General features: G+C 40.4%; 1 protein-coding gene across 2 annotated transcripts; it reads left to right on the top strand.

Annotated features, from left to right (window-relative positions):
- Nucleotides 1-1,076: 1,076 nt before the first annotated feature.
- cd9a (CD9 molecule a) lies at nucleotides 1,077-10,151 on the top strand. 2 transcript variants are annotated; one of them, XM_073472363.1, is made up of 8 exons: nucleotides 1,077-1,254; nucleotides 6,109-6,211; nucleotides 6,676-6,773; nucleotides 7,232-7,306; nucleotides 7,597-7,698; nucleotides 8,596-8,685; nucleotides 9,062-9,145; nucleotides 9,235-10,151. In XM_073472363.1, the coding sequence occupies exons 1-8, from the start codon at nucleotides 1,186-1,188 to the stop codon at nucleotides 9,298-9,300; spliced, it is 687 nt and encodes a 228-aa protein (XP_073328464.1). In that variant the 5' UTR covers nucleotides 1,077-1,185; the 3' UTR covers nucleotides 9,301-10,151. The 2 variants fall into 2 exon arrangements, with proteins under 2 accessions (XP_073328464.1, XP_073328465.1); XM_073472364.1 differs by lacking the exon at nucleotides 1,077-1,254 and adding an exon at nucleotides 4,340-4,488 and having other exon boundaries at nucleotides 9,235-9,960.
- Nucleotides 10,152-11,153: the final 1,002 nt, after the last annotated feature.

The raw sequence follows: 11,153 nt of genomic DNA, 5'->3' as shown, positions 1-11,153 counted from the left end.
TGGTCCAGCTTGCACCTTTTTTCAAGCATATGAGTGGTCAAGTGATGTTTCTGCTTTTTTCTTTTAAATTAAGATTATCTTTTTATTTGTATTTATTTAATTGTGCGTGTGCATTACCTATTAATGAAGCCATTAGTAGCTTAACTTATAGACCTTTAATAGTGTATTAATTATCATAAAGTAGTGCCCAGTCTATTTTGAATAATGGCTGTGTTCAAGGACAAATATCTAAAACTGTAAAACATTGTTATTCAGCTGAGATCAAACATTTCTTTAAACTGTCTGTGGATGTAATATGTCATGAATAATGCATCAGGAATGCTCAGAAAACTTGATGCCTACAACATGCACTCAGACCAGGCTGGATGACTAAATAGTTGCACCGCTGTTTTGCCTAATAAGGGGTTTGGTCACTTTGTGTTTGTGTGCTGTGTGTCTGTCTGGAGGAGATGTAGCTGGAGCGGACATGCTCGTGCACCGTGTTCATTCATGTACAGTATATTCACCCCGCGAACGCGCCTTTCTTATTCTGGGAGAATTACGTCATCGCATGCACTGCCCAGGGTGCTGCAGGAACTTGCGAGCAAAAAGCCCACAGCAGGCTGCTGCACAGTGCATTGCTGTGCCATTGTATGCAGGAAGGACACACACTGAGCTCAGGCTATAGGCTCCCTTGGCTATGAGACCATTTGAGAATAATCTGTGTTTTGAAGGAATTGGCGCAATAAACCTTGATCATTCCTACTGAGTGTCCTACAAATGTTATTTCGAGTTCCTGTATAGGAATATGAGGACGGTTACAGTGAGAAAAGTGCCATAAATACATTAAAAATCACTAAAAGTCCCACAAAAATTCCCTGCTGAAATAGTATAAGAACTGTTTTGCAAAACAAAAAAAAGCTATTTCAAGGAACCAAAAGGGGAAACCAAATTCAAAGAATAAAAGTGAGAGAAAAAAAAAGGAAAAAAGCTCCAGGAGGCTTTGCCTGAGCAGTCCGTTATGTGTGGGGGCGGACCACTACAGGCGCGCACAGCACGACGCGCGTATCAGTGCCGGCGCGTCGGCAAATAACCTCATTCTGCATACTGACTGTTATTTCGAAGGTCTTCTCTGGTTTTGTACCGTCGATTTGAAAAAAGGTGATAGCAGCCAGCAGAAGTGTGATCCAAAGCTCAAGCACCGCCATGGCTGCGCTGTCGGGAGGAGAGATGTGCATCAAATACCTGATGTTCGCCTTCAACCTGGTATTCTGGGTGAGTTTGAGGCGAGGAAACGCATTGTTCTCATGGAAAGCTATACATCCTGTCTGTGTGTCAAGTGTGTGTGTGTGTGTGAGGGAGAGATCTTGGCGTGAATGCGCATTCGTGTGTGAGCAGGTTACTACAGTGAATGAACATTGTACGATGTCCCAGATGCAGAATCGTAGCGCTCACGGGCAGCCTCGGCTACTTGATCAGAGTGTATTCAAAAACAAAGTGTCCCAATGCTTGTGGAGACCGAGCGGGCAGGAAGAATAATCCCCAGTGGCCAAGTGACCCAGTTCCACCACGCAGACTACACTCTGGAGTTTGCGCGCACGGCATTTTAATAATTGCGACGGGGGTGTGAGGGAGGGGGGGCGCTTTATTATGGTGGAGAATGTGGCTGATACAATAATAATTAAGACTTCTGCTACGTAATGAGATGTGAAGACTTGCGCATGTCAGGGAGCCAGCCTGTGTGTGTGTGTGTGTGTGAAGAATCCTGGATATCCCATGTAGGCTATTTGTGTCCCAAAGGCTGCAGGGTGTGTCTTGTTGAGTCCGTTTGTTTGTGATCTCTGTGTGTGGTTTCATGTGGGTGTTGTGTCCTTTGATGAACATTCATAATTTGTGCTGCTATAGATAGAGCCATGGATAACTGTTCATTACAGGGAAGACAGGGGGTTCCCACACAGTGTGTGTGTTTGTGTCTGTGTGTGTGTGTGTGGTGTGTGTGTGTGTGTGTGTGTGTGTGTGTGTGTGTGAGAGAGACAGAAATGATCAAGGCAAAACAACCAATTTTGGGTATTCAAGAGATTCAAAGATTCAACATTGTCAGTGATGAAAAACACTTAAAGACACCAATAAGGGGACTATAAAGTGTCCAACCATTTCCTGTGTGCCAGTAAACAGGAAACCACGCTCAAACCTTTCACCCACATAAAAGCAGATCTTCCCGATTTAAGCCGGAACTGAAGATGATGTTTGTGACGATACCAATACCAGTGTCAGAAATATCTCCAATACTGCCTAAAAGTCTGGAATTGGTATCAGCGAGTGAACAAATCTGATTACACATCATTTCTCCAAAAACAGATATTTCAGAACTCCAGTCTCAATGGCTGAATATGAAAAAATCTTCAAGATTACGTTGGAGGGGTTGTGTCCAACAAGGAGACCTGTCACATATATTATGAGCCTATCTGAATGTGCACAGGTACTGGGATGTTAGACCTAATCTTGGATATTAAATTAAACCCTGTCCCCAAATTATTCATTCTCGGGATCCCTCTAGTAAATCAGATGATGAAAAAGAACATTTAATCATTAAGGACACTTTTAATTGCCAAAGAACTATTACAGTTCTATGGTTGCAGTCAAAACCACAGCTAAAATACATATAGAAATATAGAAATTGGACACTATAGTCACTCTGTCTCTCTCGTCTAAAGTGTTTTAGTATATATATAATGTGTTGTTGTTTTCTTGGGTCTTTGGTTCGTATTCACATATCTATAAACTGAATCACAATGTTTGTTTACACTAACTTCCGGGTAGAAAACCTCTGCATCACACACTTGCTTACACACAATTTAACTCTCTTTTTCCACCATGTTATTTAAAAGTGTATACATTTTAGTTCATGTAAAATGCAAAACAAAATTAAATAATATAAAGTAAGCACAGCTGCAACATCAGATAGGTAGGACCATCATTTTTAAAGGGGCACTATGTAGTTTTTGGAGAATTTGAATATTTAAAATATTAATGAGGTAATAATACAAACTCAGAAATATTTATCTTTTCCATATCTGAATAAACAAGCTGTTCTCAGAGGAAAGGTCCCCAGAACACTGTTTGAAGCTAGAAGGCAGGGTTGGCAGGGTCCGCCAAATATAAACAAAGTAAAACAGCATGAAATGTTGTTGTCCGTTTGTTTATTCAGTTTATTCAGTCATGAAAACAAAGAGAGTTTGTTTATTTAGTTTGTTCAGGCGTAAAAAAATCAGTCAATGAAGATCTTTCTCTTGTGATTACAAATTCCTCTCCAAAACTATTTACTGCCCCTTTAACTATATTATAGAACTAAATGCTACAGTTACAGTTGAAAATGACAACAGAAATAAACAAGTTTGCCAGCTTCCCGTGTCTCCACATTGCAAATCAAACACCAGCAGTCGACCTGGGAGTGACTGTTGTTCTTAGGGCGTTTTGGTATGTAATCCATTAATTTAAAATGTTGAGCTGTATAAAATAATGCAGATATGTTTATTTAGTAAACTATGGAATTCATTAAATTTGGGGTATAAATAGAAAAAGAAAAAAACAGAAAGAAAAGGGGCCCTGTTGCTTCCCAGCAACCTGTGTGCAACTATCCATAAACGGCAGGCGACTCATGTAAGTTCAAACACATCCATCACATAATATTGAAATACAGTAAATAGATATAGCTGTTTAAAAATAATAACACTGTATAGAATTTTCTTTTTTTTTTCAATACACTGGTATCTGATCAGCATTCTGTATGGGCGTATGCACAAAGTTCAGGTATCAGAATCGGTACTGGGCGGGAACAAGTAGTACATCTCTACTGAAGCTGTGACGCACTCTGGTCATAACCCTGTTCTTGCCACCACAAATCACATGACACACATATCTGATTACAGCTCAGTCTGGATGCAACAAGAGTGTACAGCTTTGTATCACTGCATCGTGGGATAGGTCCAAAAACCTCTCTTTCAATCAAAAAGCAGCTTCTAGGAGTTTGAATGGGAAGTAGTTGTTTTTGAGAGCAGTCCATTTACTGTAATCACACGCTGTTCAGACGGCAGAGAGGTAAATATGCTGCCAGGCAAGTTTTTTAGAATGCTTTTATGTCAACATGCCTCAACAGAGCCCTCTTTGCTGCTACCTCCCACATAAAAAAAAAAAAAGCCTGCACCACCTGCAAACATGCAGCAGTTCCAGATAAAAACTGTGCATGTACGGTGGTCAGTTTGTCAAGCGCTCTTGCCACTCCTTAACAGTGTGATCAGGTGACTGTATGAGGGCGGGGCATTGAACACTCTTTCCCTTTCCACCACCTTTTTCTAACTGACACCATTACCGTACGTTTCGCTTCTTCCTGGGAAGAAGTTAGTTGTTAAACACTGAGCGGTGCACTGTGTGGAGGGAATCAACATGGCTATCGCTGGGGGAATCAAGTGTGTGAAATATCTCATGTTTGCCTTCAACTTTGTCTTCTGGGTAGGTCTATTTTACATTTTATCGTGTCTTATCGTGTGTGTGTGTGTGGGAAGAAGTGGAGAAACTTCCTCAACTAGTATCACAGACATGCACCCTTTGTGGTTTGCTCTATTCTACCATTTTGTCCATATAGTGGAACATAAAAATGATACAACAGAAAGTATGAAGTGAAAAATAGCCAAAGAACATTAGAGTATACACAGAAACACTCACACCCTTTGAATAAATCAGATAGCTTTCAGTTAGGCTCTCAAAGTTAAATATTCACTGACCTGTCTAAGCTGACAAGGCTGGGAAAGTACCAGAGTCTGCGCATTGCACAATATACAGCATATGGCATCATGAACAGACATTTAAAGTGTAAAATACAGACTTTTATGCTATTTTGTTCACATGCTGTTAAAAAAGCAAGCTGACAACAGACCAGTGTGGCAGAATATACTTAAATGCATGCATAAAAACATGTGTGTGTCAGAAAATGTGTGAACCTTGTTTTTTTTTTTGTCTCACATCTTTTCTCTGATTGTGGTCTTTGTGGCACATGCACGCTGACACACTCACATGCACACATGAAACCATATCATGCTCACCATCAACACACGTTCAAACCACTGTGGTATGAAGACCCGATTGACTGTGTCGAATGTCCTGATCAAGAGATGAGAGCTGAATGTCATTTTCAGGGTGGTTTGTTAGAAATGTGATGCCACATTGGTAATGAACTGTGAAGGCAGAATGTGATAACTTGCCAACCGACAACAGCACAACTACAATATATTTAATGTTACCTAATCAACTTAATTAATAAATATATGCTTGAAGGTGCACTACAGTATGTAGTTTTGAGGAAGAAATTTGTAATCAGAAGAGAAAGGAAAAAACCTCCTAGGTTGAAGAGGTTCACTGATAACAGGTGATAGTATCACGTCGTTCACATGCAAGGTATGGACAAGGTTCACCGCGATTGCATAAATAATTTAACTATATGTGAACACTATAAAACTGTTGTTCGTTTGCAAATTATTGCACTCTGTTTTTATTTACCCTTCACACAGCGTCCCAGCTAATTTGAAATCGGAGTTGTAGATAAAGACCAGTTTGTTTTAATGATAAGCAGGGGAACGGTAGGAGATGCTGAGGCATTATCATTAAAGGATCACTTTCACATGATGAGTAGGCTCATGATTAGGAGTTTACCCCCGCGGAGAGCAGATACTAGTGGTGGTGGAGATTTGGATACGACATGACTTCCTGGACTGAAAACTGAACCGAAAAAACTGTGAGGATGAGACCTAGAGAGGTTTTCCAGATGGCGCCTGTCAGTGCAGATTTGAAGTGACAACTGCAAGCAGCCGAGAAGAGAAGTTTTAAATTCTTAACTGGCGTGGCGAAATCACAGTCAGCTAATTGAGTTGACAAGTAGGGATATGCATATGGAGAGGGCATGACTATGAAAAATCTTCTTCCTGTCTGAACCTTTATTGAGCTTAATTTCTCACTGTTACACTGTCTAGTATGATTTGCACAGCAAGACAGACAGTCTAGGAGTGTACACTGTGCTTAAGACATTTAATGTTGTAATAACTAATTGCAATATTTCTAAATGTGTTTGTGTTTCAGCTTGCTGGCACTGCTGTCTTTGCCATAGGCCTGTGGCTAAGATTAGACCCAAAGACCAAAGGCCTGTTTGAAGGATCAGACTCTCCATATGTGTTTTACACAGGTAAGATGCTTCCATGAGCAGGAACTTTATCCATTATGGTTTAATGGGACAATCCACCCTCAAAATCAAAAATACATATTTTTCCTCTTACCTGTAGTGCTATTTATCCATCTACATCTACTTTTGGTGTGGGTCAGAGTTTTGAAGATATCGTCCATAGAGATGTCTGCCCTCTTTCTCACACAATGGAACTAGATGGCTACACCCACCAACTGTATCACCATGCAGAAGGTTACGTGCATCTACTCATGGAAAAGAGGCTACCTAACATTACAGCTCAGACGAGGAGGAAGCCTCTCGTCAATGACTACATGCACGCTTCCTTCTGCCAGTTATAGGGTTGGTGGATGTATGTATTTATGATTTTAGGGTGAACTGTCCCTTTAAGAAATGTCTAAGTAGAGTTCTGGATTGTGTGAGCTCTGCAATACATTAAGTATGTTTGTGTGCATATGTGTGTGTAGGTGTATACATCCTGATAGGAGCTGGAGCACTGATGATGGTGGTGGGTTTTCTGGGATGTTGTGGGGCCATCCAGGAGTCCCCCTGTATGCTGGGACTGGTTCGTACCACTTTTTAATTCTTCATGTGACCCTCCTTTCTTATTCTATTAACTTCTTTTGACTAAACATAAAATCCAAACTGTTTAACCAACAGTTTGTTTCTCTCAGTTTTGGTAGTGATGTCTCTCAGCAACAGTTTTCATCCCATTGACCTTCACTAAGAAATTTGAGATTTTCTGCCTTGATCATTGTTTACTGAACAGAATCAAGGCCACAGAAGACTCGACTAGATTTCCATGTGCTTGTTGCCCCCTCTCCCTCCCTCCCTCTTGCCCTGTCTGGCCCTAATCTTCTTGTACTAAATCTCTCAGGAGGAGGAGCCTATGTAAATTAGGTTCAACTACACTCGAATGACCTTACTTGTTACACATGCACGCAAAGGACATGCGCACAGGCATGAATGGAAGCACACATTCATACAATCAGCTGAGTTTGATTTTGTCTATCCTCTCTGCAGTTCTTCTTCTTCCTGCTTATCATATTTGCCGTTGAGGTCGCAGCCGGAATCTGGGGATTTTCCAACCAAAGCAAGGTAACGTACAAGTTTGAAGTAGGATTGTTCTATTAACCATTTAGACACGGTTACAAGCACTTTACAAACAAACAAATAAGTACATAAGAGATAACAAAATAAGAAAAAGCACCAATTAGAAAACAAAAACTCAAATAAATCACAAAATGACAGATAAGGAGACAAAAAACAGGGAAATAAGAGTAAAAAAGGACAAGAAATGTTGCAGTCAGGACTGATAAGGCAGTGTGAAGATGTTACTTTTGTCTGCTTCAGTGATGTATATAAAAGATTTTTTCTCTGTGTTGCAGGTGGTGAATGACATCACAAACTTCTACATGCAGACCTACAAGAACTTCCAGGAGACAGGAGACGAACGCCTCAAAGACACACTGCGGTTGATCCAAAAAGGGGTGAGCCCTGTCTCCTTCATTTCTGCCTCCTTCTAAATCAAAATGACTCAGATTTTATCTAAAACAAACATGACATAAAAGTTGTTTTTAAGCATAATAAATGTATTCCCATGGGAAGTTGTTTTAGGTTATCTCACAAGACTTTTGAAAAAACCCTCCACACCAAGTAGTATCCATGTTTACGATGACTTAGAGTTTCAGATTCAGCAAATTAGCTTTAATAGAAACATTCAGCATTTTAAAAATGAGCTAATTCACTGTCTTTGTGAGCGATGAGAAGATCAGTATCAACATCGTGTTGGTGCATGTGGAGATAGAGCTGGGAGGCAATTAGCCTAGCTTAGTGTAAAGACTGGAAGGAGGGTCCAAAGTTAATAAACACACCTACTAGTATGTCGAAAGCACATGTTGTATCTTGTTTGCTTAATTTGTGCAAAAATAGAAATGTGAAAACATGACTTTGTTGTTTTAGAGAAGTGGTGACCAGGGGGAGAAAATGGAGGAAAACAACAGTTGAATGAATAGTTTATGGAGGGTAAAAAAAACAAATGAGTTTACTGATGCCATTCTGATGACCTTTATTTCATAAAAATTCAACTTGGTTCCTTTTTCATTTGTTGCTTCTCCATATATTGTTAATGATTAATGAAAATTGTGGGGTGAAGGGATCTTTTTCAACGTTCTGAAGGGGGCAGGGGTGCATGACAGAGGGATTTACGTGCTGTAACTATTTCTTGATGAACCATATTTTATATCTGCATCCACAAGAGACACTTCTGGAACTAAAAATTGAAATAAAACCGAAATATTCCTTTAAAACACTTGCAGATAGAGAGATGTCTTTCTCCTTTTGCAAGTCATCTTGTTCTCTGAACATGTAATATTGTGTGTTTACAGCTGAAATGTTGCGGACCAACTGGTACTGTAGAAGAATCTGCCAAAGACACCTGTCCCAAGGGCGAGCCACTCGAGGAGCTCATTACTAAGGTACTGCTACCCTGAGTGTGTGTATAGATTGGATGCCAACACAGCTAGGTACTTCAATTAAGAGTTACAGGAACAAAAATATTTCAATGAGGGGCCATCTGAAAGATCCAACCATGTCAAACATGCTTCAGCTCTGTGAGTGCTCGGGCAATTACTGCATGTCAAATGCATAATGTAGGTCTGACGTGTGTGTCACAAGTTTATCGGATTTCCCTTCACAGACTTGGTCCCTCAGCCTCCTTGCGGTGTTACTATGGCAACAATGGTTTACTGGAGCCTGCATGCTCTCAGGCTGTCTGTTATGTGTGCCATAGCACAAGTCATCTCTAGCAACTCTTTAGAGAAAACTGAAAGGAATCATGCTTGTGTGTTGCAGAGCTGTCCTGACGCTATCGATGAGGTGTTTGACTCCAAGCTACACATCATCGGTGGAGTGGGCATCGCCATCGGGGTTGTTATGGTAAGTAACTCGGCAAATTCCGACGTCTGCCGCCCCAGACGACATGAGCTAACACAAACATAAGTAATATTTGTCTCCCTGTCTTACAGGTGTTCGGGATGATCTTTAGCATGCTCCTGTGCTGCGCCATCAGGAAGTCTCGGGAGGTGGTGTGAAACCCACCACCGCACCCTCAAGTCCTTATTATTGTTGCATGATGTCATTCCAAGAGTCACATGACTCTCCACTGCCAATAGAAACACTGCTTGTTCAAGGGGGACCTAAGCTATGCTGGGTGCAGATATTTCTGATTTTTAAATTATACATTAGTCATTGTAACTGTGCTGCTGACACTTCCTGGACAATATAGTTGCAATGTGGTTACTTGGCCCAACTATAGACTGGGTGTCATCTGTGCTTCAGTGGCAGTGTAGTACAGAAATGTGTAATTGTGTGGTCATTTGATTGAAATTAGTGTTTGTGAACTGCTAATTATCTAAACAAAAGATCATATTATTGTATACTGATCACATTTCTCACCTACTGGCAAGAAGAGTCATGGACTATGGCCATAAAAAAAGGCAACCACCACCACTTCAGCACAATACAGCAGTAGCCAATGAAATGATACATTTCCTTTTCCTTACAACACTGAAGTCAAACCAAGGTGACTTGTAGCCAACTGAATGCCGAGCTGTGAACTGTGGTGACTGTGGTCTGTTCTAGCTTGGTATTAGAGTAGCATTTCAGATTCGTCATTGTGACATTTAATTTGCGTCTGTCTTTCTCCATCTTCTAACTTGCCCTTTCTAAAAAACGCCTTTAATTTTTTGTCACATTTTGTAAATGTCTTCTTTTTTTATTTGTAAAAGATTTATACACTTAGTTGGTTGTACGGTAATTGCAGACTGATTATGTATTTTATAATGTCCTTTTATTTTACAGAGACTGGGTTGATTTATAACATATGCACTATGTTTTACATAGTTTAAAATTAATGAGAGCCAAATAAACCAAACTGAGTCAATTCTGGAGGTATTATATTATGGCGATCACTGATGTACACAGAACAAGAGGCAAATGAGCTGGAGGTTTTCTTTAGGCCTAATCTCGGCAGGTCACTGAGTAAAGTGGATAACTGTTATCGGAAAATCTTCACTATTAAATTGACTCAATATTATATTGACTCTGCCTCGCGTGTTAGATTGAGCTGTGTAGGATATGGGGGCATGTAAGGGTTAGAGGGTGTGGGTGCCTTGATGAGAGTGAAAACAACACTTGGGTCTTTCCTCATGCGCAGTGGAAAATAACATTCTCAATACTCCCCCTGCTTCCGCAATCCGTTTTGATATCTGCGAACATCAAGTGTGACTCATGTAGAGTTTGATCCAAAGCAAAAACAAAGCCAAGAACCGTCTTTGTCCGAGTTATCCCATCATAATTAATTTACGGAAAAATTTGGAGCAACAAGGAGCACACACTGATTACAGTAAACATTGCACGTTTATGTACTGTAGTGAGTCACGTTAATTTTTAATGACTCACTACTTGCCAAAAAAAGAAGTTAGAGTAGAGTTAGAGTTCCTCTGATAACAGCACAAGGAAGTACACTTTGATTTGGTTGTTGACAGTTGGGTGTTGCCCTCTCAGACACCCCGCCCCAAATTATGGAGATAACACTAATTATAAAAAGCAGTGAGTTTATTAGTGCGGCGATGTCTCCATGTTATTCTGTGTGTATGCCTTTTATATAAAAGAATGTGTGCTGGCAAAGGGAAGGGAGCAGGAAAACTGAGATAAGGAAGAGAAACGCTGAAAAAATAGGCACCGTGATGAGGACTCAAGAGGAAAGAGGCCAACATCAACACGTAGACTCTCACACTAGTTCACATTAACACACAGTAGATACGGACTAAATTATTTGATAACTGCACATTCTGTCCTACACAGAGATTAACAAAGACCTTTGTGATGTTCTCTTTTTTACTGTTGTTGGCAAGCCTAGCCTTGATTCAGGACATGACGGTAC

Source organism: Pagrus major, chromosome 8 (assembly GCF_040436345.1).
Source record: "Pagrus major chromosome 8, Pma_NU_1.0".
NCBI classification, from domain to species: domain Eukaryota; kingdom Metazoa; phylum Chordata; class Actinopteri; order Spariformes; family Sparidae; genus Pagrus; species Pagrus major.
Note: the sequence above shows the minus strand (reverse complement) of the source record. Positions and strands in the feature narration are given on the sequence as shown.

Bases quoted from the DNA above. Each gene is read 5' to 3' on its own strand.
- cd9a (XM_073472363.1), top strand. From the start codon at position 1,186: ATGGCTGCGCTGTCGGGAGGAGAGATGTGCATCAAATACCTGATGTTC. The intron at 6,774-7,231 runs GTTCGTACCACT...TCCTCTCTGCAG, and splicing joins CCCCCTGTATGCTGGGACTG to TTCTTCTTCTTCCTGCTTAT. The intron at 9,146-9,234 runs GTAAGTAACTCG...CCTGTCTTACAG, and splicing joins TCGCCATCGGGGTTGTTATG to GTGTTCGGGATGATCTTTAG.